The 25103-nt window shown below is 42.5% G+C and overlaps 1 protein-coding gene across 1 annotated transcript in view; it reads left to right on the top strand.

Moving 5' to 3' along the window:
- Positions 1-6769: 6769 nt before the first annotated feature.
- The window catches only part of ABTB2 (ankyrin repeat and BTB domain containing 2), a gene marked incomplete at both ends in the record, with an annotated part of 135603 nt that continues 117269 nt past the window's right edge, over positions 6770-25103 (top strand). The window contains one exon of the mRNA XM_080618119.1: positions 6770-7634. Coding sequence (XP_080474245.1) covers positions 6770-7634 — 865 coding nt within the window. The remainder of the gene's footprint in view (positions 7635-25103) is intronic.

Below are 25103 nucleotides of genomic sequence, written 5' to 3'. Positions count from 1 at the left end.
TTCATCAATTTGCCAATGAGGATGTTACAGTCATCAAGTGGATGTTACACTTCAGCAAGTGTTGAAAGCCTTGCTGAAGTGAACATAAACATCAATTACTCTTCCCTCATCCATCATGCTAGCTATTTCATCACAGAAGACTGTCAGGTTAGTCAGGTATCATTTCCCTTTCATAAATCAACTCTGACTGCTCTAAATCACCTTTTTGTCCTCAGCATGTTTGCAAATGGTTTCCAGGATTACTTGTTCCATTTCTTTCCCCTGGGTAAAGATGAGGCTGACCAGTTTGTAGCTAGTTGCTTTGAATGACTTCTGGAGAAGCACAGTTGGCCAGTTAAGCTGTCTGCACAGCAGCAGCAAACCATTTCTATATTCATCTCGGCAATCTGCTGTATACGTGCACAGAGATTGCACTCCAAGTTCCTTATCTCTCTAATTATATCTATTACAAAAAGCAGCTTTTGAAAGTAGAGAGGATATTTTAATGAATTCTCAGTGTTTCTTCTGCTTTTCATATCTGAAAATGTGTGTCAGAAGCATGATGTTGCATAAAATCTTCAGCACTTGAAGTATTTCACTTGGTCTTGCTTAACAGCTATTAGTCATGATAGACATGACCCCTTATTTCTTGACAGTAATCATTTTGAGAGGTAATACCTTATCTGTCATTGCAAACAACAGGAAAGCTGATCTGTGCTGATTTTCTATGCTAACCAGATTTACCTTACTGGAAAAAAGAAATTTAGAGTGACCTTTTTTAAATAGAAATTCTGTTTGAATTTGCAGTCTGAGGATGTCAATGAGAGAAGTTGTATAAGGACAGGTAATGTCTTTTATTAGACTTCCATTAGATTACAGAAAGTAGGCGGGATTTGTTAGGCAGGAGCATTTCTGTGGAATTGTTAATGGCAAGATGTGGTTTTAGACTATGCTAGATCACAGCAAAACCAAGACAGGGAGAAGGTCAGATTGCTATTCATTACCAGCAAGTTTGAAGATTTCTTCACCATACTCTCCATAGAAGATTTCAGCGAGTTCTAAATACCTGGCTAGTTTACACAAGGGATATTAGTATTTCTGAGTCTTCTGAAGAACAAAGACTTGGCCTGAAATGATACCTTTGTGAGATTCTGTGTTCTCTTTTAAAATCTTCATTAGCGCTATCAAGTGAGTTTACCAATGAATTACTGATTAACACAGTCTGAAATTATTACATTAGAGTGCATTAGAGGACATTCTGAAAGTATTAGAGCTTTTGAAAAGACCATTCTGCACAAAATGAATGGGGGAAGGAGATGACTTATTGCATATTGGGGCTCTTCATTAGGGACTATATTGATAGCACAAGGGGTAATGGGTTTAAACTTAAACAGGGGAAGTTCAGGTTAGATATAAGGAAGTTCTCTACTGTGAGGGTGGTGAGGCATTGGAATAGGTTGCTCAAAATTGGTAAATGCTCCATCCCTGGCAGTGTTCAAGACCAGATTGGACAGAGCCTTAGGCAATTTGGTCTAGTGTGAGGAGTCCCTACCCATAGCAGGAGAGTTGGAACTGGATGATCTTAAGGTCCTTTCCAACCCTAACTATTCTATGGTTCTATATTGGAAAAAACCTGCATTTCAGCATAGATACAGCTGGTACCTCTGTTACTACTTGGAGCAGGTGAGGTCAGCAGTGAGTATGTGATAACTTGTTGAACTGCACCATCAGCTCTAGTCAGACAAACAAATTGAGGGCCTTTGCTGAATGGGATTTTGCTGTGCTGTAGAAACCACACCAGCTGTATGCTATCTCTCCATCAGTGTTGCTTTAAAAATGTGCAAGATGTGTTCTCTTACCTGTAGTAAACCTATCTTTTTTGGCATTTGATTTAGACCTGATACAAGATTCACCTGCAGTAACCACGGAAGCAAGTCGTGTCAAAGCTTGGTTCACAGTTGAGGCTCACTAACACAGCTGCTGTAAATAAGGCTTGGAAAGGGCTCCTCTCCCAGGTGCTCAGCAGTTACTGCTTCAGGGCGTTGGTTTCACTAAAACACTTTTCTTGAGTGGTTTGCTGAAGAGGGTTGTGTTAGTTATTTTTTCCCTTTCTTTTTTCCTGGTGAACAAGTTTGAGTCATCTTTACTTCAAGTGAGTAAAATAAGGTCATATGGGATGAGGTGTTAAAGGGCATTGATGCTGCTTGATAGTGTGTATGTGAATATTTTTTTCTAGGAATACACAGAACTTTGTGGTTTGAATAAGTAACAGATTAGTTATAGGTGACTTCAAAAAGTATTCATTTGGAGTTCTTGGTACAGGTTGAGTTTAGGGGGCTTTACATTTCTGTACATTGACTGTTACATTTCCTTGAGAAAATAAACCAAGGGATTGATTATTTTCTGAAATGGGTTTGCTGTTTGTCAAGTTGCTATTTGCGTACCAGAGAATGCTGCTGCTTTATAATTCTAATAATTTCTGATGTAATTTAGAGTTTTAAAACTGTCGAAGTCTGTAATGTGTTAGAGTTAGAATAACGCTTGTATCTGAATTCTTTACATGAAGAAAAATGGGGCTTCTTGAGTGGTTTTGTTTGTTATGGGACTTCCACTGTTACATCCTTTATCTGTTTTCCCTGTATTCTTTAAAGTCTTCTGATACCTTCTACTTTCTTAACTCTTTAATTTTGGAGAGAAATGATTGTCAGGAAATCTGTCTATAGAAAGTTGACTTTTATTGTATGAAAATAACTTGTGATCCCTAATGGCCCCACTTGAAACATATGCAAAAGAGCCAAATACTTCCCATGCTTTATAAATCAGGGAATGTTCAGATATTCTTATCAGTGCCTTGATGTCTTGTAATCTTGAGTGTTTGGGTTGGCAATTTTGTGTTAGCCCAGCAGAGTAATTGCTTTGTGGAAAATATACCTCAGTTTTCATAACATAGTCTATAGTTTTGTTACAAATATATGCATCTGCTCTGAAAGTGAACTATTCTCCTCTTCTCCATATAAAGAAACTATTTTTCCTTCTCATGATTCTTTTAGCTGTTCTTGGAAATGTGTTACCAAATTATTTATTTCCACTTCTCTCATACAGATAGTGAATTATCATTGAAGAGCACAGAGTGCATGATGAGCTTGTTTGGTAGCAGAAAAGTGATGAATATGGAAATGAGAAATGCTAGTAGAGAACCCTTGTTGTCTGCTCCTTGTCCTCTCACACCAGTTTTGTCCTTGTTATGTTGGATAGCTTGGATTTTGAGGTTAAGTCTTCAGTAAGGAATATCCTTTCTGTGCTTGGGGGCTTCTCTTTGTCTTTGGAAAAGGCCTTTGCAGGAGAAAGATAGAAGGATTTATTGGGCAAAGTGTTATTGTATAAGGAAAGACTACATGTGTAATTCTACAAATGGGAAGTAGTGTAACTCCTAACAGTGAGAAAATGTGGCCTGAGGGGAGTATGAAAACAGACATTGCTTGTTCAGTTGGATTATTTTTGTATTGTCAAATTACTTGGAATGGTAGGAATAACAAATTGTGTGGGAGAATGGGAGAGGTGTGAGAAAGAAAAAGATAAGAAATGACTTGTAGGAATACCAAGGACTTGCACAGCTGGAGTTTTCCCAAATAATGTCAAGTTTTGGCCAATGATGTGATTCTCAGTGGCAATTTATGCTTGAGAAGAATCCTAAGGACGAATTTTAGAGAAAGCTTTAGCAAGGAGGCATCCCAAAAGAATTCACAAAGGCTTTTCAGCGAGAAGGAGGTGGTAGAGCTTGGTCTCAATGCCTGTCGTGGTTTAAACCCAGCCACACAGCTCATTCACTCACTCCCCCCCTTCCTTACCCTACTCCAGGAGGGATGGGGAGGAGAATCAGAAGAATGTAACTCCCACGGGTTGAGATAAGAACAGTTTAGTAAGTAAAGTATAACACAAATCACTACTGCTACCACCAATAATAATAATGATAAAGGAAATAACAACGGAAGAGAATACAACACCTCACAACCCATCGACTGATACCTTGCCCTCACCCAGCAGTGCACCAGCCCTTCCGGGTTACTCCCAGTTACATCCTGGGCATGATGTTCTGTGGTACGGAATACCTCTTTGGCTAGTTTAGCTCAGGTGTCCTGTCTCTGCTTCCTCCCGGCTTCCCCCTTCCCTGGCAGAGCATGAGGCTCAGAAAGCCGTTGGTCAGAGTAAACATTCTGACCAGCAACTAAAAACATCGGTTTTATCAGCGCTGTTCCCAGGCCAAAAGTCAAAATCACAGCGCTGCACCAGCTACTAAGAAGGAGAAAAAATTACTGCTACTGCTAAACCCAGGACACTGCCTCCTTCCCGTTTGTGTAGAGTTCAGCATGAAGAGATGACTCTTCTGTGTGTTATCTTAGAGATTTGGCCAAGGAACTTACAGGTAGTATACTAAGAGGTAGTAATACCATTGTTTTTGGGAGGCAGTGGAGAGATGTTTGAATGTGAGGGATAGATAGCCCATGGCAATGTAACAGAAGTCTCAGTTAAAAAGTCTGCAGTAGTCCCCAGTACCTAATATATAGGATTAAATACAGATGTGAGAGTGGAAACATGGAGTAGTGATTGAATGCATCAGGGACAAAGCTCTGTGCTTTGAAGCAGGAACTGCCTCTCATGCATCCAGACAACTATTTACTCCATGTACTGCCAGATGTGTTGTCTTTGTTGGACTTAAAACTCTGCAAAATAGAGCTCAAGCCTGAAAAACATGACAAAATAACAGAGTTAGCTTTGATCTGGAAAAGAACAACTGAGATACTAGAGTTGTGTAGTAAAAATACCTCTCTCAGAACTGACGGTGAGGCACAAGTGAAGTGCTGAGGTGTTATGATTTTTAAATAACTCGGAATGACTTTGGGAGAGTTATGTCTGGTTTTAATAGACAATTTCTGTCTATTGGTGGGCAGAAGCAGTGAAAACAGCAGTGAATTATAGCTGGACAGATCTAAGAGAGATGAAAGAAGATGTTAAAAAAAAGAAGTTTGGAGGGCCAACTGTGAAGTCAGTAGGGCCTGTTAAGCACTTTGGCTTTTAGTATGAGCAGAAGCTGCTTTATCCTGTGAACGCAAGTACACAAGTAAAAGATCTGCTCAAAGCGTTCACTGCCTGCAGCCTTCTCATGGTGGCACCGCACTCCAGGCCAGACCCGTGGGGTTGCAACACTTTTGCTTCCTCTGTTGCAAGTAGTTGTTAAGGGAAAGTATTTCACACTGAGAACAGACTGCTGCTCTGAGTGTGGCTGTAAAATATTTACCTTTGGAGATTTTAAATGTGCCTTTTTAACCACCACAACAACAAAGTCAAAGCATTTGATGTGTTCACTGTTGTGTTGTGTAGTCACCATCAGCCTACTGCTACAAAGTAGACTAGTTCAAGTGAAGTCTTTTGGCCTCATACAACTAAAGACAGCTGGGCGCGAGGTTTTAAGTATTTTATTTTTTAAGTATGTTATTAATTTCAGGGAGCAAATGGGCACAAAGCGTCTGTGTATCTTGCGCACGATAAGTCAAGTGCTGCTTGTAAATAAGAAAGCTGTTCAAAAAATCAATGCTTGACATATATTAAATGACAGCTCTTTGCAGTCGCTGCAGTTTCCTGTACAGAGGAGCGAAGTGAGGCTGAGCATTAATAATGTGGACTCTTGGCTGCCTTCACTCTCTGTGTTGTGTTCTTGTCACCTATTGCCAATGTAATTCAGGGGCTCATGGAAGGAGAATGTCTCTGCCTGGGAGCTCTCAGGGTCGGGTGGCAGTAGACAGTAGCGGACTCGTGCTCTTTGGAGGGTTTACTTCTTGAAGAAAGATGTGAAAACTGCATCTAAATGTTAAACTAGAAGAACGTGAGAACCTAATGAGTTGGAATGCGGTTTCTGCTGCCTCCGCCGCCACCTTCGCTCCCCGGTGCAGCCGAAGGGGGGAGCCCTCGGCCCGGGCAGGCCCCGCGCTTGGGCGGAGGGACGGGAGAAACAAACCAGGCACCTCCGTTCCGTACCCGGCTCCCAGTTCAAGGTCAGGGCTGTGTAAACTGCTGTACAAAGGCTCCTTTCAGCAGCTGGCGCACCGGCTTCGCGGCCTTCTGCACAATCCCCCATTCATGCAGTGACCCCCGCGGGGCTAAGCGTGCGCGACCCTCACCCCGGGGAGCCGCCACAGAGCCCGGTCCCTGCTGTGGGCCCATCCCGAGAGCTGCGCCGGGCGGGCGGACAGCTGCCCAGCGGGGCCAGCGGCAGCGGAGCGCCCGTTGTCGCCCGGTCCCGCAAAGCCGGCGGAGCCCCGGCACAGCCCGGCTGGCCCCGCCCCTCCTGCCACTATTTGCATATTGCCCGCCCAGCTGGAATTTCATTGGCGGAGACGGGCTCGGTCGGCTTCGCTGATTGGTGCTTCCAGCCGCACCTCATTTGCATGTGGCGGTGCGGGGCGCCCGGCAGACCTGCGGCGGCGAAGTTGAGTCGGAGCCGCCGCCAAGTGTCCCGCCGAGCTCGCTCCGCGGTCCCCGCGCCCTGCCCGGCGGCCTCTCGCTCCTCGCTGCCGCCTCACTGAGCCTGAAGATGGCTGAACGCAGCGTCCCTGCGGGATGGAGGTAGCCGGCCCTCGGCGGAGCCGGCGTGCGGGGAGGGCTCCTGCCCGCTGTGCTGCAAATCCTCCCGCGCCGCTGGTGTGGCGGGTGGCTCTGGGTCGGTAGGAGCAGGAGTGATCTGCGCCAGCCTCACCTTTCGTGCTCTTCGTCGTTGGCTTAACCCGTCTTTCCTATGGCTGGGATATACAGCTCTACTCTGAAGACCCTGGAGGATTTAACTTTGGACTCTGGTTATGGGGCAGGGGATTCCTGCAGGTCCCTTAGTCTCTCCTCTTCCAAGTCCAACTCCCAAGCCTTCACCTCTTCTCAGCACAGAGGCAACTGGTGGTACTACTCGGGCTCCATGAACAGTAGGAATAACAGCTGGGATACCGTGAACACTGTTCTGCCGGAAGACCCCGAGGTTGCAGATATCTTTTCCAAGTGTCCTAAGCTGCCGGATCTAGAGGAATACCCTTGGACTGATGAAGACATTGGAAAAATACTCCGAAAAGGGAAGGGAGATGGCAACACCAGAACCTTTTCTCAGGAAGCTGTTAGGCGGCTCTCGCAGTTACTGAGGCGCGCCTTGATCAGGGTCTCCAGGGAAGCTCAGCGGCTCAGCGTGATGCACTCCAAGTGCACCAGGTTTGAGGTGCAGAGTGCTATCAAGCTCATCCAGAGCTGGTCGCTGTCAGAAAGCTGTGTCTTGGCCACCGTCAAGGCTCTCTCTCTGTACAGCATGAGTGCTGGAGATGGACTGAGGAAAGGTAAATCAGCCAGATGTGGCCTCACTTTCTCAGTGGGGAGGTTTTTCAGGTGGATGGTGGACACCAGGATCTCAGTTAGGATCCATGAATATGCAGCCATCTCTTTAACCGCCTGCATGGAAAACCTTGTAGAAGAGATTAAAGCTAGGGTTTTGGCAAGTCAGAGCCCAGATGGTGGAGGAGGGGAGATCTCAGCTGAAATCTTGGAGATGGTTATCAACAATGATGCTGAACTTTGGGGAGTGCTGCAACCTTACGAGCATCTCATCTGTGGGAAAAACGCTAATGGTAAGATCCAGCTTTTACCATATCTAATCTTTATACCAGCAAAATTTACACTGATCATTGATCCCTATGGATTTGGGGGTTAAGTGGGGGTTTTTCTTTTCATCTGAGTTGCATCTTGGTTGGTTGTGTGTGTGTGTAAAGCAGACATGATGGTGTTACCAGGCAAGAAGGATCCTGCTTTATTCTTAAGATGTACCAGTTAGAAAAGAGGCAGAGGCTGTGGGAAGCCAAGCTCTGTTGTCCTAACAAATGTCTCCTGACTTTCTCCCAGCTGCTGTTTTGAGCATTTTTACTCTAACTGGCGTGTAAACACGCTTCCCTGTAACCATTAGATGAAAATTGCTTTACAAGCAGCTCTTCAGAAAATACCACTATTGTTTTTAAACAAAATTTCGATTGCAGTGAGTCTCCTGTAATTTCAATATAAAGAGGTTAGTCCCACAAACAGCCTGGAGAGGGAAAACAACATTCATTTATTTTTTTTGTGGTAGTAAAATTCAGTTTCTGAGCAAAAACTCATAACTACACATAAGTGTTACTTTAGACTTCCTTCTAGTTTAGCAGAAACCTGTGTTGTAATTACACTTGTGCAACAAACAGGAGCCTGTGCTTGGCTTGCCAAAGCGAGTATGCGGGCTGGTGCCTCAGTAATGAGAATAACATGGCATTAAGGTACTTACCTCTGTAATTTGTTTAGAAAGCAGCCTTTTTGAACAGTTAAGCAAATAAGCAGATAGAGGAATGTTGGCGTCTGCCTGTGAGACTGAGGAGCAGTTTGGAAGGTTTAAGTCATGACAGTTCTGCTCAGGAGCTGTGCTGTTTATTTTGCATTGTCACACTGAGGAGTGCCGTATTTTTTCCATGGGAAAACTTGAAGAAATGTTCAATTTAGAAAACTCTTCTGTGCACCACACACAGCTGCATGACTTCTGCTGTAACCTCGTTGTTACGGTCAGATATTCCATGCATAATACCTTTATGATTTAACTCCATGAACCCAAGTGGCTTGGTCCTCTTCAAAAGATAAACTCCTGGTGAAAAGTAAGTTAAAGGAGAGGATTTTCTGAGGAAAAAATAGACTTTAGGTGTATTTGTACTGAAATGCTTTGTCAGAGGAGGGCTGACTCAACTTCTTCTGCTTGGGTGCATTGATTTCCTGCACTTACCCTAGACCAAAGCAATAACATCGTGATGCAGATGACTCGTGGATAGGTGCAGGGACTGGCCTCATGGGTCAGCCTGGTTTAAATTACAATTTAAGAGGATGGCTGCTCGTATGGTGCTCAGAAAACCTCTCTGTGCACTCTGTCTGCCCTCAGTCTACTGTCAGTATTACTAAAGGTATGTGAAATAAATGTGAAGAGCCCTTTGGGATGTGCTCTTGGCACTGGTACAAGAGATAACTGTAACTTTCAAAGTCGGAGACATCTACTTTTTTAACTACAAGTTCTTAGATGGGCAACTACAGAGGTATGAGGATGTCTTGTCCTTTGCCAAAACACTTGTCAGAATTCTTTGTGTACTATGGGAGTACTTGTCACCAGGTCCAAAAAGAGGACTTAGTTCCCTCTCTTGTTTAGGGAAGCTGGAGTAAAATGGTGTGGTTCTATATAGTAAAACACGCACCTCTGCTCATTGCTTCTGCCACACAGGTTCTGTGTGTAAAATGGAGAGGAAGTCAGTCCCTCAGTGCATTTTTTTCTTCAGAGAAATCTTGGGAAAATGGCAGTGATTGAATGGAAGCTGGTGTTCAATGGGAACAAGAGTGACAGTGCAGGGAAATGCTTATAAATATTCAAACCACCAAATGGTCAGTTATGATAACGGCTGCGGAGTGTCATACCCAGCAGTTGCTGGCCACAGAAGGATTGGCTTCTGTTGCCTCCTTTGTTGTCCCTGTCTTTCAGATCAATTCTGTCGATAATTGAATGCATTTTTTAAGTCTGAAAATTGAATAAACCCCCACATGAAGGTATCCTGTGATCTCCTGTGACAGTCTGTCACTAGTATTTTACCTGACACAAGTCAGTGAATCTTCTAAATGGCTTTTCTTGCAGTTGTAAGACCACAAATGGTTTTATCTGGATGCAAAAAAGCTTGAAATATCTTCTTTATTCTTCTCCCCATAGGAATTGTAAATGAGGAGCATTCACATCATGCTCCTCAGTGCTTTCAAATGATCTTGTCTTTTACATTAATTTAAATCTGAGGTAGATCTAGTGGTAAAATAACTGGCTATATTCCAGTATAAGGAAAAGGAAAACTTGCTTTACTGTCGTTTTTATGTCTTTTCTAGTAAGAGAATTTTAATGGAGTGTTTGTAAATTGTGAACTTGGCATGTATTTGTTGGATTTTGTTTTATAGCACCGAGTTTGATGTTAGAGATAAAAAGCACTTAGAGGTTAAGTTCTAACTCCAGGCAAGCATTGCAATCTCTGGATGAAATCCACGGCAGCGTACTCACAGAAGATTGCACTGGATTATCATAATGGGCCTTTCTGGCATTATGATCTATTGAATATCATTTTCATTATTAGATCGGGATAGTGTGCTGCTTTGGCATCTAAGAAACAGTAAGTAAATATACAAATCTTCATAAAATCTCCAAGAGACTGAGGTTTAGACCTGTATTTCTTCAGTGACTTAATCTCCCATCAAGACCATATAGTCCAGTCACTACTCTGAAGGCTTTGGAGTCTGAAAGCTTAATATTCTGTACTGCAGCAAATGTGTTTACCCTTCACATACCAGGTGTTGATTCAAGCTTTAAAACTCTACATGCTTAAGGGGAATTTTAATATTATTTTCAAGTAAATAATAACTTGTGGCTTATTTATTCACCCTTTGTGTGAAGCTGTTCTTTAATTGACTGGTTGCTGCTTCCAAGAGATATTTTCTGCTGTCAGTGTGAGTTCTGGCTTCACACTTGGGACTCGGTCTCTACCTTGGGATGAATGAAGGAACTGAGATGATGGAACATCATCTGAGCTTCTGGCCCTAAGGAGTTCTGTAATGCTCTCTGGGTGTGTTAATGCCTCTGAGAGCAAAGTGGTTTTAGACAGGGTCTATGTGAGATGTTGCAAAAATAATCCAATGCAAAGCTCAAAAGAAAATGAAACAACATCAGCAAAAATGATAAGCAGCTACTGAACAACATAGCCACTGGAAAGTAAAAAACAAAGTCCTATAAATTGGAATGCATGTTTTCTGTTTTTAAGTATGTGGAGATACATGATGTGCATTGCTTTGATACAGCTAAAGTAGATAATGCATCTGGTAGTTTCACAGGGATTTTGAGACATGCTAATTTGAAATATCCTATTCACTTTCAATGTTTGCTGGGAGATGAAGAGAAATACAAACTTAATTTGGGAATGTGATTCTTTTACTTGATGTTCTGTGTTTGGTGTTAGAATCTGAACTGTCAGCACTGCAAATCCATTCTAATGTTACTGCCCTATTAACTGCAGCACTTACATTGTACTTAACTATGGGGTTATTGCCAAACACTCCTGCGACAGCCAGTTCACCTGCTGGGCTATTTAATGCATCAGCACATCCTGGTGCTCTGTAGATGTAAGTGTTGACAGATGTGTTTGTGGGGAGGAAACAAAAGGGCGGGGGAGGGAGAATTTAACGTGGTAGCACTGTTTCTTCACGTTCTTCTTACCTGAAAAACTTGAAGTTCTATGTGGACAAACTAATCCAGAAATCAGCTGTTTGCTTGTAGAAACAGAGGCTGAAATAAGCTCTATTTGTGTCTTGAGGCATTTTTCTTAGAGAGAGGTTGAGAGGGGAATGTGTGATCTTTACTCGTGGTGGGAGGGAATGATTCGAACTCTCTGAAATTAGACCAGGGATGAATTTTCTTCTCTGATGCTACACACTGTAGCACACCCTGTCAAGTGTGGACTTTGGATTTAGTATTGCAACCTAATCCCATTTTCTCTTCTATTTCTCACTAATAGAGATTAAAAATTACATCTGATTTTTAATACTGAGGATTTTTAGAGCTATGCCGTTCTAAAAAAGTCCTTTTTCTAGTTACCAAATGATCTGAAATGATTATTTCAGTGTAGTCATGGTACTGTACTGAAATCCAGCATGGCAAAAAAAAATGTATGGCATTTCAATAACTTAGACTGTCCTTTTGTTATCTGAACTGAACAAACTGGTGTGCTCATAAAGAGCCTCATCAATTTTAATAAGCTATCAGCTCCACAACTATTCAGGGGAAAAACTGCATGTTGGAAGGGGGGCATTTTGGGGAAGAGAACTGCAAATGCAATCAATAAAACAAGTGGAGTAGAAATAGAAGGCAAATACAGCAGTGCCACAGATGGTCTGTGAATCATTTAAAACCATATACTAAACAAGTGCCTCTGTCTTCTATATTGGCATATCTGAAGCTGTCATTTGGAGCAATATTGCTTTCTGGGGATTCCTGGGCAGGGCTGATAACCTACGTGCAGGTTTCCATGTGAGATGAGCTGCTTGTAGCTCTGATCCCATTCAAACTGTGGCTTTGTTCACCTCTGCAAATGTACCCCCAGCGTACCTTGTGTTCTTCTACTCCTACATGTTCAAGGGCTTAGATTTATATCCACAAACCCATAGGGACAAATTCTTTAAGCCTAAATGTTAGTGCTTGTATATACATGTTCACGTCTCCTACAAAGGCAAACCACTAGGTGCACAATTAGAAATACAAACATCTGCAGATATTCATCTTGCTTATGCTAAAGGATAGATCAAGTAAAGCTAAAATGCTTCCCCCATCCCACCCCCTTATAGTGGGCTTTATGTGTGTATACATAAGTTTTATTTAGTGATCCTAAGGGAAAACTTCATTAATGAAGCTATAATGCTGCCTTAAATGCCTTCAAATTGCTGATATTACACCATGGCAACGGAATTTGTGTCCTTTCAGTTGGTTAAGGTGAAGTGCTGAAACTCCTTCAGTGTATGACCATTAGTAGCAAATGCTGATATTTGGATTTCAAGTGGAACATCAGTGACAGCTTAACCCTGTGAAATTGAGGAGTTAGACCTGGGAAGAAGGAACCTATTGCAGGGAAAAGTCTGTGACCTGTTGTGTCAAGGCTGAAGTCTGTTATTACTGCTAATGCAAGGGTTTTGAATGGAACAAATACAGTGGAGGCCAGGACAGAATTTTATCCTTGGTATGTAAACCCCTAAGTTCTAGCAGGGTTTTGGGGTTTTAATATTTATTTATTCATTTTTCAGGCTGACTTTTCTGAACTTAGCCACCAGAGTGGGTTTTTTTCCTGTGCACCCCATCTAATTTCTTATGTGATTTGAAGCCTGAACTCATCTGATCTGGTTGTTGGTGAACTTCCCTAACTCATCTCAAGCTTTACAAATAGCCTCTTCTTTCCTGAGACAGTGCATGGATGTTGTATATATTCTAGTTGGTTTGAAATCTTAAATCCTACCTAATTTGGGGCTATTCCAAAGGTAAATGCAATAGTATCATAGAGTGGCAGTGAATTTTGACTAAACTGTGTTTTGATAATGGGGTTGAGATGAAAGATTTCTTTACAGTGAAAAATCTTGTTTGGGTAGTAATGTTGTTGTCACATTCTCATGTCGTAATGATTCGTTTCTGCTGATGTACCTGATATGATTCAGTTGGTTCAGTTAATGGTCTGTTTAGAGCTTCCTTCCTTATCTGTTTCGGTTTTTTTGTCCCTTTCCATAGCTTGGTGCTGTAGCATGTGGGTATGCAACACTGCAAGGGAAATGTTTAATCTTACAAAGCCCTCTGTATGAAATCTAAGTAAACTACTGGGAATGCTTACTAAAAATAGACTATAAAATTCACTTATGGGCTTAGGTCTCAAGCATTTAAATAACTTTGGAAAGAACTGAAGCTCAAAAGTGCCTGATTGGGAGCTTAATCCCAAGATCTTCATGATGATCAAAAGCAGTGTGACCAGCAGGTTGAAGGAGGTGATTCTGCCCCTCTACTCTGCTCTCATGAGACCCCACATAGAGCACTGTATACAGTTCTGGTGTCTTGAACACAAGAAGGACATGGAACTGTTGGAACAAGTCCAGAGGAGGCCATGAGGATGATCAGGGGCTGGAGCGCCTCCCGTATGGAAACAGGCTGAGAACGTTGGGGCTGTTGAGCCTTGGAGAAGAAAAGCTGCGTGGAGACCTCAGAGCAGCCCTGAGCCCCCTTCAGTGTCTGAAGGGGGCTACATGAGTGCTGGAGAGGGACTCTTCATCAGGGACTCTCGTGATAGGTCAAGGGGTGATGGGTTTAAACTTAAACAGGGGAAGTTCAGGTTAGATATGAGGAAGAAGTTATTTACTGTGAGGGTGGTGAGGCCCTGGAACAGGTTGCCCAGAGAAGTGGTAAATGCGCCATCCCTGGCGGTGTTCAAGGCCAGGCTGGACAGCACCTTGGGTGACATGGTTTAGTTTGAGGCGTCCCTGTCCATGACAGGGGGGCTGGAACCAGATGATCTTAAGGTGCTTTCCAACCCAAACCATTCTATGTTTCCGTAAAATGCAAAAATAAGGCTAAAGGTTACATTAATCCTGTGATCTTCACAGAATCAATATGTTGTCCTTTCTTTCAGTGAACTGTAACATGAACAAGTGTTTATCTTGAGCAGTTTGTCCATTGTGCCAGCAGAATTCAAATGAAGAGAAACAGGCTTCTAAACGCAGTAAACCCACTAGATACTGACAGTGCCCAGCAAATCCTGCGGCAATCTTTATTCTTCATGTTTATAAACAGGAAGAAAACAGAAGAAAATGTCCATTTGCTCCCATTGAACTATGAGAATTCAAGCTTATGAACAAAATATTTTCTGATGCTGCTCTTGTTTTAATAGGATTCATTTACGTGTTGTTTTGAACTTTAGTGCCTAACATGGCATTTGGTTACATTGAAGTGAGCCTGAGGCAATGGCAAAACCAGTACAATGGGTGGCTTCATGTTTTCTTAATTTACAAATTGGGACAAAAATATTTCAACAGAACTGATTCCTTCCCTTACAGAACAAGAGCTACATTAAAACCAAACTGTTGGACCTTGTTGAGGCATCTAAGTCAATTTAAGGATTCAAAGTCGTACATTTCTGAATGAGGAGACCCTTTTAAATGGAGTTGTCTTGTTGGCCTTATCACAGAAAAGTAATAATAGACAGAGGAAGGGTGCACAGATGCTGAAAGGTTTGTTTCTTCCACCTAAACACATCCAAACTTGCCTTCTGACTTAGGTCACAAACCAAGCTGGAGCTGTGAGCTCATTCTGGTCCCTGGGAAAGGTTTGGCTACAGAGGGTGTGACTTGGTACGCTTGGCAACTGGAGCAAGGAGAGACCAGGGCTGGGACAGGCCAGCTGTGGGCAGGGCATGGCTCAGGGTTGCTTGTCACCCTGTAATTATAGTGCCTGTCTGCCGCCTGCTAGGGTCGTGGTGGCAGCTTTTGTGAGCATGATATATGTGGGATAGAATTAATAGCGTGAAAGGAACTTGTGAGAGAAGGGTAAGCTGTACCTGCTGCCGTCTTCAGCAGTGGAAACTGAGAATCAGTCCTTTCAATTCAAGTTAAATGGAATCTGAGCTAGAAAATCCTTTTCCATCAAAACCTACTTGCTTCTATCTTACTTGCAGATGAAAGTCCCCTAGAATTGTAAACTTCCTCCTCATCTGCTTGAAGCCTGTTACTTAATGATGTGATTTCATTAACTATAATCCAGCTGAAGGTTTTTGTGGTGGTCTTCTAGGAGGCAGTTGTTTGGTTTGGTCTTTACTATGATCTTAACATGAAACAGTTCTTTGAAATACATTCAAGAGAGATGAGTTTGTGGACTGTAACCTGTGAGAATCACTAAACGAGGTCACAGGGATTGCTGTGAACGTGCTTACCTTCTTCCTGTTGACCAAGCAAAAACTATCTGGTGTTCTTTGTACAGGTTTGACCCAGACAACTCATAGGTTAGTTGTGAGCCTGAGGACTTGTCCATCTCGTTCTGGTTGTTTAATTATTATGCCTGGACCATTTCTTCCTTAGAACTTGTTTGATGTTCCCCGAGCACTTAGCCTGCTTCACATCTGAATTGAGCAAAATAGTAGCTTCTGGAGGATGCTGCAAGGGTTCATTCAGTCGTCTGTGTGAAGCACTTTCAGGCTGTGGGGTGACAGGGACAGAAGAAGGCAAACCATCTTCTCAGTCATCTTAGGGAAATACACATGAATGTATTTCACGTGGGGCTTTCTTCCTGCTCTACCTATGCTGTCTTACACTGAGAATGTGCATCTCCATTTCTTTGCTTATCTTGTGCACAACTAACAACTCAGCTATTTGATAAGCTTGTGAACGTGAAGTCTAAGCTCTGATTATTTTTCAATTATTATTTTATATTAAAAAAAAATAAAGCAAGAGAGGCTTCTAAGTGACCAACAGGACACTTCTTTGTAGTGTTACAGAGTCACAGCATTCATTAGGAGACTGCGTTTGGCTTTCTCTGTCCAAAAAATGGAAAAGTCTTGACATAAGCAAAAAAGAGGGAAAAACTGTGGAAAATGTGCTTAAGTAATTGCTGTAGTTTTTGTGTAGCAACACCAACATGCTTGAGTTAAGAGTTATTTGTGGTATAATCATGGGCTACAGACTAAGAACTGAAGCCAAATAAACATTTCAGGCCAGCTTTTCAGCTCGTGCATATAGATTTATAACAACTGATAAATTCACTCTGGGGCTTTGCAAGATCAAAGGAACTGTTGTTTATTGTATTTTGGGGATGAGAGGAAAGGAACACTAAGGAAAACATAATCTGCTTGTCCCATTCTTTAGTGTTTATAACGTTAGGGTCCATGTTGGATACTTCTGTTACTTCTCATTCCTAGCCCAGTCTGCACTTTGTTGCCTGGGACCTGGAGAATAAAGAAGAAAATATGACTGTGTGTTTATGCTGGGACTTGGACATTAAGAAGATAAACATGCAGAGGCGTAATTATCTATTATTTTCTTGATCCTATATAATTCTGTCTTTTCCTGCTTAGTTCCAAGATGACAGTGAAAAGATTTTCTTCTAATATTTACATTTTCTTGCTTGTGAATAAAGCACGTTACTATTGCAGAGGAAGGGCAAGAACTGAATGTTGGCAAACATCTAAAGCAGGGAATTAGGCCAGTTTCACCTCATATTCTTCAAACTTTTTGGGTTTTGATGTTTTTGTTTGCTTTATTTAAATGACTGCCCAATACTTGATGCAGCACAGACTCCTGTCAAAACTAGTAGAATCATAGAATCATGGAATGGTTTGGGTTGGAAGGGGCCTTAAAATCATCTGGTTCCAACTGCCTGCCATGGGCAGGGACACCTTCCACTAGACCATGTTGCTCCAAGCCCTGTCTGACCTGATTGTGAACACTTCAGGAATGGAGCATTTACCACTTCTTTTAGCAACCTGTGCCAGTGCCTCACCACTCTCATAGTAAAGAATTTCTTCCTTGTATCTTCTCTAAATCTCCCCTGTGTAAGTCTGAACCCATCACCACTTGTCCTATCACTTACAGTCCCTGATGAATAGTCCCTCCTCTGCATCCTTGTAGGTGCCCTTTCAGGTACTGGAAGCTGCTCTGAGGTCTTCACGCGGCTGCTCTTCTCCAGGCTGAACAGCCCCAAGTTTCTCAGCCTGTCTTAATATGGGAGTAGATGAAAGCAAAAGCTCACTTTTCTAGTTGCTTTTAGGCAGTTTGCTCATCTTAAACTTTGATTCCACTTGGATGATCCACTGATGATCCTGCAGATTCTTTTACCCTGAACCAGTGCGTATCTTGGCATCCTCTGATGGCTGAGGAGGTGGTGTGAGGACACTGCTGAGGCTTGTGAGGAGCAGGTGAGGTGCTCCTGTGGTGGGAACACACATGTGGAAGTGGAGAGCACCCCTCTGGGCACCAGGAGCTGGAGCATGACTTCACAGTTGTCTTTTTGGAGTATTTTATTCTGTACTAAATTTGGGAAGAATCAGTAATGCAAGTGACAAGAAACATTTAATGGCCTGGTGCAACCTGTGAGTTTGTTCTCGGAAGAGCTCATCTTTCTGCCTCAAAAGTAGTTGAGAGGTTTCCTTTTCATCTCTTTCATTTTTTTTGTGCTGTTTCCTGAGATAATACCACAGATCTACCCAAAACCTTGGGGATGAATGGGTGTTGTAATAATACATAATGAAATGTACTTCCTCTGTGGGGGTGGCTATAATTTCTGCTTAATTGCTCATTGAATTTCTGCTCTTTGGTTTGAATGATATCTTCCCTCCACCCCCTACCCTGCTTTGTGCTCAACTTGCACTGGCAGTTTTGTTTAGTCTAGAGATCATAAAAATGGCTCTGGAGCTGAACTGATACAGCTTTATCATGATCTTAGTACGGTTTCTGGTACTTTTATGATATCAAATTTATAAGGTGTCTTTGGATGTTTTCACTGAAGTGATAGTTGAACTTAGAGTGGAGGGAAGAAGATGGAAAGCTCTAGTAGTAGCAACCAAGACATACCATCTTTATTGCTTTTAATAAGCCATATCGCTCTGTGTCAATATATAAAGACTTCTGAAGCTTGTCTATGGGCTCTCTACTATTTTGTTTTTCAAGAAGTGTTATCAAAGTTTCTGCAATATCGTTTGAAATTTTGGCTTGAGTTTCACTTTTGCTTGAACTTAGAAGATGCTTGAGGGTGATGACAGTGGGATCATCAAGTAGGAAATTGTCAGAATCGATGCCAATGAACTATGACTGAAAGCAGGCTCAGGATCCATGGGAGAAGTGCTGCTTAACTGGAAGCTTCATCTTGCTGGACTGAAAGGAATCATTTTTGTTAGGTTTATTGGGGGTTTACTCAGTATCCAGGTTTGTTTATGGTGTAGGTAGAAGAAGAGAAAGGCAAAAAGTCAAGAGAATGAATCAGAATTGTGAACTAGGCTCAAGGGGGGAAAAATGTAGTTGTTCATTGACCAGTGTTGAGAGACCAGAGAGTTTCATTATGGAATAAAGCAGTGGCTAATGGATTTTAGTCTGTAATTCCTTACAATAGCAAAGAAATGATCTTGCTTATCAGAAAAGACTGGATTTTTTTCTGAAGCAGTTGCCTGGGCTTTTCCTCTGAAATCACTTGGATTGAGGCCACATGTTTGAGGAAGTTTTGTTTTAGTACTTTGTAATAAACTTAAGGGCTTTACGCCTTGGGGTGGGAGAAGCTTTGATGGTGACTATTCACTCCATGGAAAAACTGGATGTCTTGTCGTGTATGCTGGGAGGCAGGTGGGATTTAAAGCATCTATATACGGAGGTAGTTTTGTAGCTGCACAAGTGAGTGTGATGTTGGTAACTGGCATGTTCTTGTTCTTATTATTCCATGAAAAAGGTGTGTCCTTCCCCCATCACTCCCCCACCCTATTCTCTCAGGGCAATGCCAGATGCAGAGTCTCTTATTAAAGCCACACGAGGAAGATTCATGTTTAACGCTACATTTCCCAATGGAAAGCAACCCTGGAATTATTTCTGGAACCTTTTTCCTGTGTGTATAATCTCTGGTCTCATATTTTTGCTGCTGACATGTGGAAATGCCGCTTTCAGCCTAGGTTATTTTGTGGGATGATGTATGCGCTGCACATCAATACATTTGGGGAGGTGGCTGTTTTGCTTTGGTTTTGAACATTCCCAGTGACCTGTGACCTGCTGGAATTGAGTGATAAAACAGTGTGAATTTTCTTCTACCTTGACTGCCGTTCAGAACATCATTTTCCTTTTATAGCACGATGCTGTATGCGTAAGGGGGTGTGACTGTGGTTTTTTATGTTCACTGCAGAAGGCCAGAGCTTCCCCAAGGCAAGCGCAATTTATACATTAAAATGAATCGAATTTATTAGCATGAAGGTAACTCTTGCCATAGAGCGAAGATAATATATATGTTATGGAAGAAGATCCTAAATTGGCACAGGGCATTTGGCCTACCACCATCTGCAAAGCCTGCACTCCAATTTTCTGCTGTTGCCATGGGCTGCAGACTCAGACAGGAAATCATGGTAGGATGGGAAAGGGTCCAAAATACACACAGCTAGTATAAGGTTTGCAGTTAAAAGCAAGGCAGAGAACAGACTATCTGTTCTGCTGAACAGGCTGCGCAGAGTGAAACTGGCTCATGTGTTTGCGCCCGCGCACTTTAAATGTCCTTTTATATTTTATATGCCTTCTTTTTTTTAAAGCTTGAATATTTTCCATGTAAAGTAACATGCATCACTTCAAATGATCCATTTATATACCAGGGGCCTGATTCAACCCTCACTGAATTGGCCATGCTGGTCTGAAAGAAGGGTAGATCAGTGGAGAATCAGGCCCCTGGCACACATGAAATAACCTCATGGAGTTTTGTCTTGGCATGTCAAATGTGTCTTTCCCTGGACTTGCCACCACTCAGGGCTTTGGCTTGGGGCACAAGGCCTGGGTTCTATGGACTAGTCAAACATATGGAGTTCAGTGTATAGCCCTAGGAATCTGTGTCTGGTCTGTCAAGAGGCAAGGATGCAGATGGTTTTCGGTTAGCGGAGCTCGATCGCTTTCTAGCACTGTACCATAGGGTCAGAGTATTCCATGTATTTTCTTTGAACTACAAGTTGAAACAGGGAATACTGGGGTGACTTGTTCTGGAGAGCAAACGGTTTCTTACCTGTCAATGAGCGAGTGAACAGAATAATCTGCAAGTAGTGAGCTGTGCTGTTTGCAGAGCTTCCAGTGTGTCTGAAGAGTAGTGTACAACTGGTCAATTTATGCTCCCTTGACAGATGATGGGTGAGAATAGTGTCTCCATCAGGTTCTAATCAAGTTTTTATAGAGAAGATGCTCCTTAACTGAGAAATAACAGCAAAATAACACCAAGTGTCACGCTAGTGGCATATTCTGGGCTGACTGAATAGGAGCTCAGCAAAGTTCTTGTGGCAAAACCTGAACTAAAACTTTTTCTGACAGGCTCATCAGTGGTTTTTAATTCTGACTGCAGGAAACTGGTTTGTTCTCTGAGCATTTTCCAACCGTCGCTTTTATTTGGCTGTAAGAACTGCTTCCCTCTTGCCTTAGTTCTGTTTGTAGTCCCTTTTCAGCTGCGTGGAAGCAGGGAGCTGTGAACAGGAGTAAGGTGAAGTCTGTATGTTTCAGTGCCAAATATTGCTGGATGCAGTGGTGATGTATCTGCCAAGAACGAGACTTGAAGCTACCAATTAATCCCATTTAGAAATCAAATACCTGAGGTAGCATTTACCCCTAGGGCTGAGATCAGTGCTTTTCAGTCTATTTCATGACCCTGTATTTTCCAGCAACTGCTGCTTTTTATAGGGGTAATATAAGCTCAAAAAGACTTGATTTTTATTTTTTATTTTAAACAAAATGTGACTGGAGACAATTCTCAAATTGCGAAGGGTCTCAGCCAAACCATCTGCCCCAGTCTTCAGCAGAGCATTGTGTTTCTGAAAGCCATTCTAGTGAAACATCAGCATTCTGCAAAGTTTGAGCTGATTCTACATTAATAGAGGTGATCCAAAAAGCTGCTGCTGATTTACATGTGAACACTGCCAAGTATCTCTCTGATGAGAGTACATAACAAAGAAGTGCTGGAGTGACTGAGTAAGGCTGATTTGAATGATCTGTTGTGGGTTATAGCTCCTGATATTCCACAATTGTGAGAAGCTACTGTCACTGTATTTTCAATCTGTGTTTTGCTTAGAGGTAGGAGACGTTTTGTTGTCAAGTCACTTGGGGGGAGATATAATATTTCTTGCTTAAAGGTATTCATGAAGCTTGGGCTGGCTTTGTCTGACTTTGTCACCCAGAGTGACTTCTAGAATCATAGGTTAAGATTGGAAAGGAGATTAAGATCAGCTAGTTCTAACCCTGTACTATAGGCAGGGGCACGTTCCATGAGACCTATTTGCTCAAGGCACTGTCCAGCCTGGCCTTGAGCACTGCCGTGGATGGAACATTTACCGCTTCTTTGGGCAACCTCTTCCAGTGCCTCACCACCCTCACAATAAAGAACTTCTTCCTTATGTCCAACCTGAACTTCCCCTGTTTCAGTTTGAACCCATCACCCCTTGTCCTATCACTACAATTCCTGATGAAGAGTCCCTCTTTGGTATCTTTGTAGGCCCCCTTCAGATACTGGAAGGCTGCTCTGAGGTCTCCACGCAGCTTTCTCTTCTCCAGGCTCAACAGCACCAATGTCCTCAGCCTGTCTCCATACAGCAGGTGCTCCAGCCCCTGATCATCCTCATGGCCCTCCTCTGGACTTGCTCCAACAGCTCCATGTGCTCCTTATGTTGAGGACACCAGAACTGCGCACACTGCTCGAAGTGAGGTCTCGCGAGAGCAGAGTAAAGGGGCAGGATCACCTCCTTCGACCTGCTGGTCACGCTTCTTTTGATGCTGCTCAGGATATGGTTGGTTTCTCGGCTGTGAGCGCATGCTGAAGCCGGCTTATATTCAGTTTCTCATTGACCAACATCCTCAAGTCTTTAGGAACTGAGAAATTCTAATTTGACTTTTGGGTCTGAATACGGATATGAATTAAGAATCCATTGCTTTCCTAACCTTAATCTTTCCTTAACAGTTACTGAAGAGCTTGCTCATGAGAATCAGTAAAAATGTACAGTATTCATTGTATAGGATTGGTTCATCTGAGGACACTTCTCTCTTGCTCAGGGACAACAGGTTACTTTCTGTGCTTGGTATGTGATGAACAGCATGAGCCTTAAAGGACACTTGTGGGAGTGATTTCTTCTATTTTTTGCTGTTGGAGAGAAATGAAGCAGTTCATATAAAGCAGCTGCTTGGTTTGGAACAAAATCAACGTAACACATTAAGGAACCCATTAATCTCTTAGCTTGACCTCCATGCATTATTAAAAATGTATTGCATCTATTGTTCATTTCAGAATGCCAAGCATGCTAAGAAATATGTATTCAGGTCTACAGGTTAAGAAATGAAGTTATAATAGGGACCAAAACCAAAAGGATTTTTGTTAAGTATTGGCTCTCCTTATAGTTATTTTTAAGAGCGGAAGAAGGGCATATAAGTACCTACACAAATAAAGAGCTGCTGTTAACTCTCATCTTGTTCCACAGTTGCTATGTGTAAATTTTTGTCCTGGGATAGTGGCTGCTTCTCTTTGTTCAGTCCTTGCCAACTCAAAAGGCCTCACCTGCAGGAAGTCTTCCAGGAGGGGAAAAAAAGAGAAACAAACCAACTTCTCCATCTCCCCTTCCCTCAAAAATCCCAACATTCATTTTACAACAGAACTTATTTAGGCTCTTAAGTTCCCTGTCTTTCTTATATACTGCCTATATATCCCCTGTGCAGTCCTAATGGTAACATAGAATCACAGAATGGTTTGGGTTGGAAGGGACCTTGAAGCTCACCAAGTTCCAGCCCTCTGCCGTGAACAGGGACACCTTCCACTAGACCAGGTTGCTCCAGACCCCATCCAACCTGGCCTTGAACACTGCCAGGGGTGTATCAGAAGAACTTATATTATAATCATGGTAACTGTGTACTGTGAATAAATGGATCCGCCATTAAAACCTAGATTAGCTTAGAGATGGAAGAAGGGGTTGGTAGATGACTTCTCCAAAAGACTGAGTGATCTGGTCAGAAACCTGCTCTATGATTACACAGGAGCATAATACAATGGTCTGTTTCTGCAAACCAAAACATAATAACCACAGGATCAGGCTTTCATTCACTTTTAAGGAAGGTGCTCAACCAGCATTTTCATTTTATTTGGAGGATGCAGTCACATTTGTGATGTTCTTTAATATAAGTTCATAAACCTAGCAATCTTACTTGGATATAACAGTTAGTAGGAGCATATGAGGTGAACCAGAATGAGATCTCTTGGGGTCTGAATTGTGTCTTCTCTTAAAATACACATGGCTTGGCACAGTGAATAGCTGAGGTCAAGAGCAAAGCAGTGATAATTTTGTTAGAGTAATGGCATTCGTGTAGCTGTGCTCATGAGCTGTGTTCTGCTGCCTGTCCTACAGCTTGTGCACTGGACTCTGAGTTTATTTTACATCTATAATGGCTTGTGTCTGCAATAGAGCTTGTCTCAATAGACAGTGATGTAATGGATCAGAATCTGACCTTGCTGCACTGCTTTCCCACAACTGTTGTGCTGCAATCACACAGCTGTTCACAGATAGTTCTTTTCTCAGTTGGCTGCTTTGAGAGACATTATTCTTTGGCCTTAACTTCCTAATACGAGTAATCAGCCACTCTTTGGTAACCACATTCAGAGGGAGCAGGCACTGGTGTTAAAGGCATTAAGCGTTGCTTAAGTATTTGCTTCAGCTCAGAGTGTTCAGGCCTTTAATGAGAATTAGGTTTATTTCTATGGGCAGTGAATTATGTGCTTTCTCCCTCCCTTTGCCTCTGTCTTTTCCTCCATTTACAACAAGCTAAGATAAAAGCAGCACTTTATATGTAACACTTCATTCCTTTCTTAGATATATCTTGTGGGCTTTTCTCCTTTAATGTCATGGCTATGTGCTGTTACATTCAGCATCCCCACTGACATCAGGGAGGTTGCATGGGCTAATAGTTTGCTGCTGTTTTTGGGGGGTTAGAGGTTTTTGTTAAGTATCTTTGATTCATTCAGTGTGAGAGTACTGTGAGCTTATGAATTGGACCCAAGAAATGGTAGGAGGAGGAATAGAAGTGGCTATTTTGGGAACTGGAAACCTTGATTGTATAGTGTAACTACTTGATCACATTAGAATCACTGAGATGCTGGTTAGGAGGAGCTCTTGGAGCTCATCTAGTCCAATCTCCCACCCATAGCTGCATAGCCAGAACTAGGTCAGGTAAGTCGTGGCTTTGAGTCTCTAAATCTTTCAAGTATGTGTGGTTGATCCCCCAGCCTCTCTGAACAACTTGCTCATTTTTTGGCTTCTCCTAACATCCAACCTGAGACTCCTAAGCCACAGCTTGTGGCCTGTGCCCTGTGCCCTTGGTGCACCGTATGTTGCTCCTAAGAAGAATTTGACTCCGTAATTTTAGTAGCAACCCTTCAAATAGTTGTAGGCTTCTTTTAAGTTGGCCTTTGACATCCTCATAGCCAGCCTGTACAAGCCCAGCTCCCCCACACTCTCTCTGGAGGCTGTGCTCTGTAGGTCCCTGACCATTTCCAGGTAGAAATCTTTTGCTTGTGTCTCTGCACTTTATGCACATCTCTCTTGAAGCTGGGAGCCTGAAAGAGCAAGCCCACAAACTTGCTGACGCAGTTTGCACAAAGATATTAAACAATCTGGACCCAATATCAGCTCCTGCTTTCTCTACTTGTTATCATTCTGCCTGATGAATGCTGCGTACATAACACAGTGCTGTGTATTGTGTGGTCTGCTCTCCTCTCTACCTCGAGTGTGGAGAGGGCCTTTCTGGTT

This window comes from Psittacula echo (assembly GCF_963264785.1).
Source record: "Psittacula echo genome assembly, chromosome: 5".
Lineage (NCBI taxonomy): Eukaryota > Metazoa > Chordata > Aves > Psittaciformes > Psittacidae > Psittacula > Psittacula echo.
The sequence above is the reverse complement of the archived record's forward strand: the minus strand, read 5'-3'. Positions and strand labels throughout refer to the sequence as shown.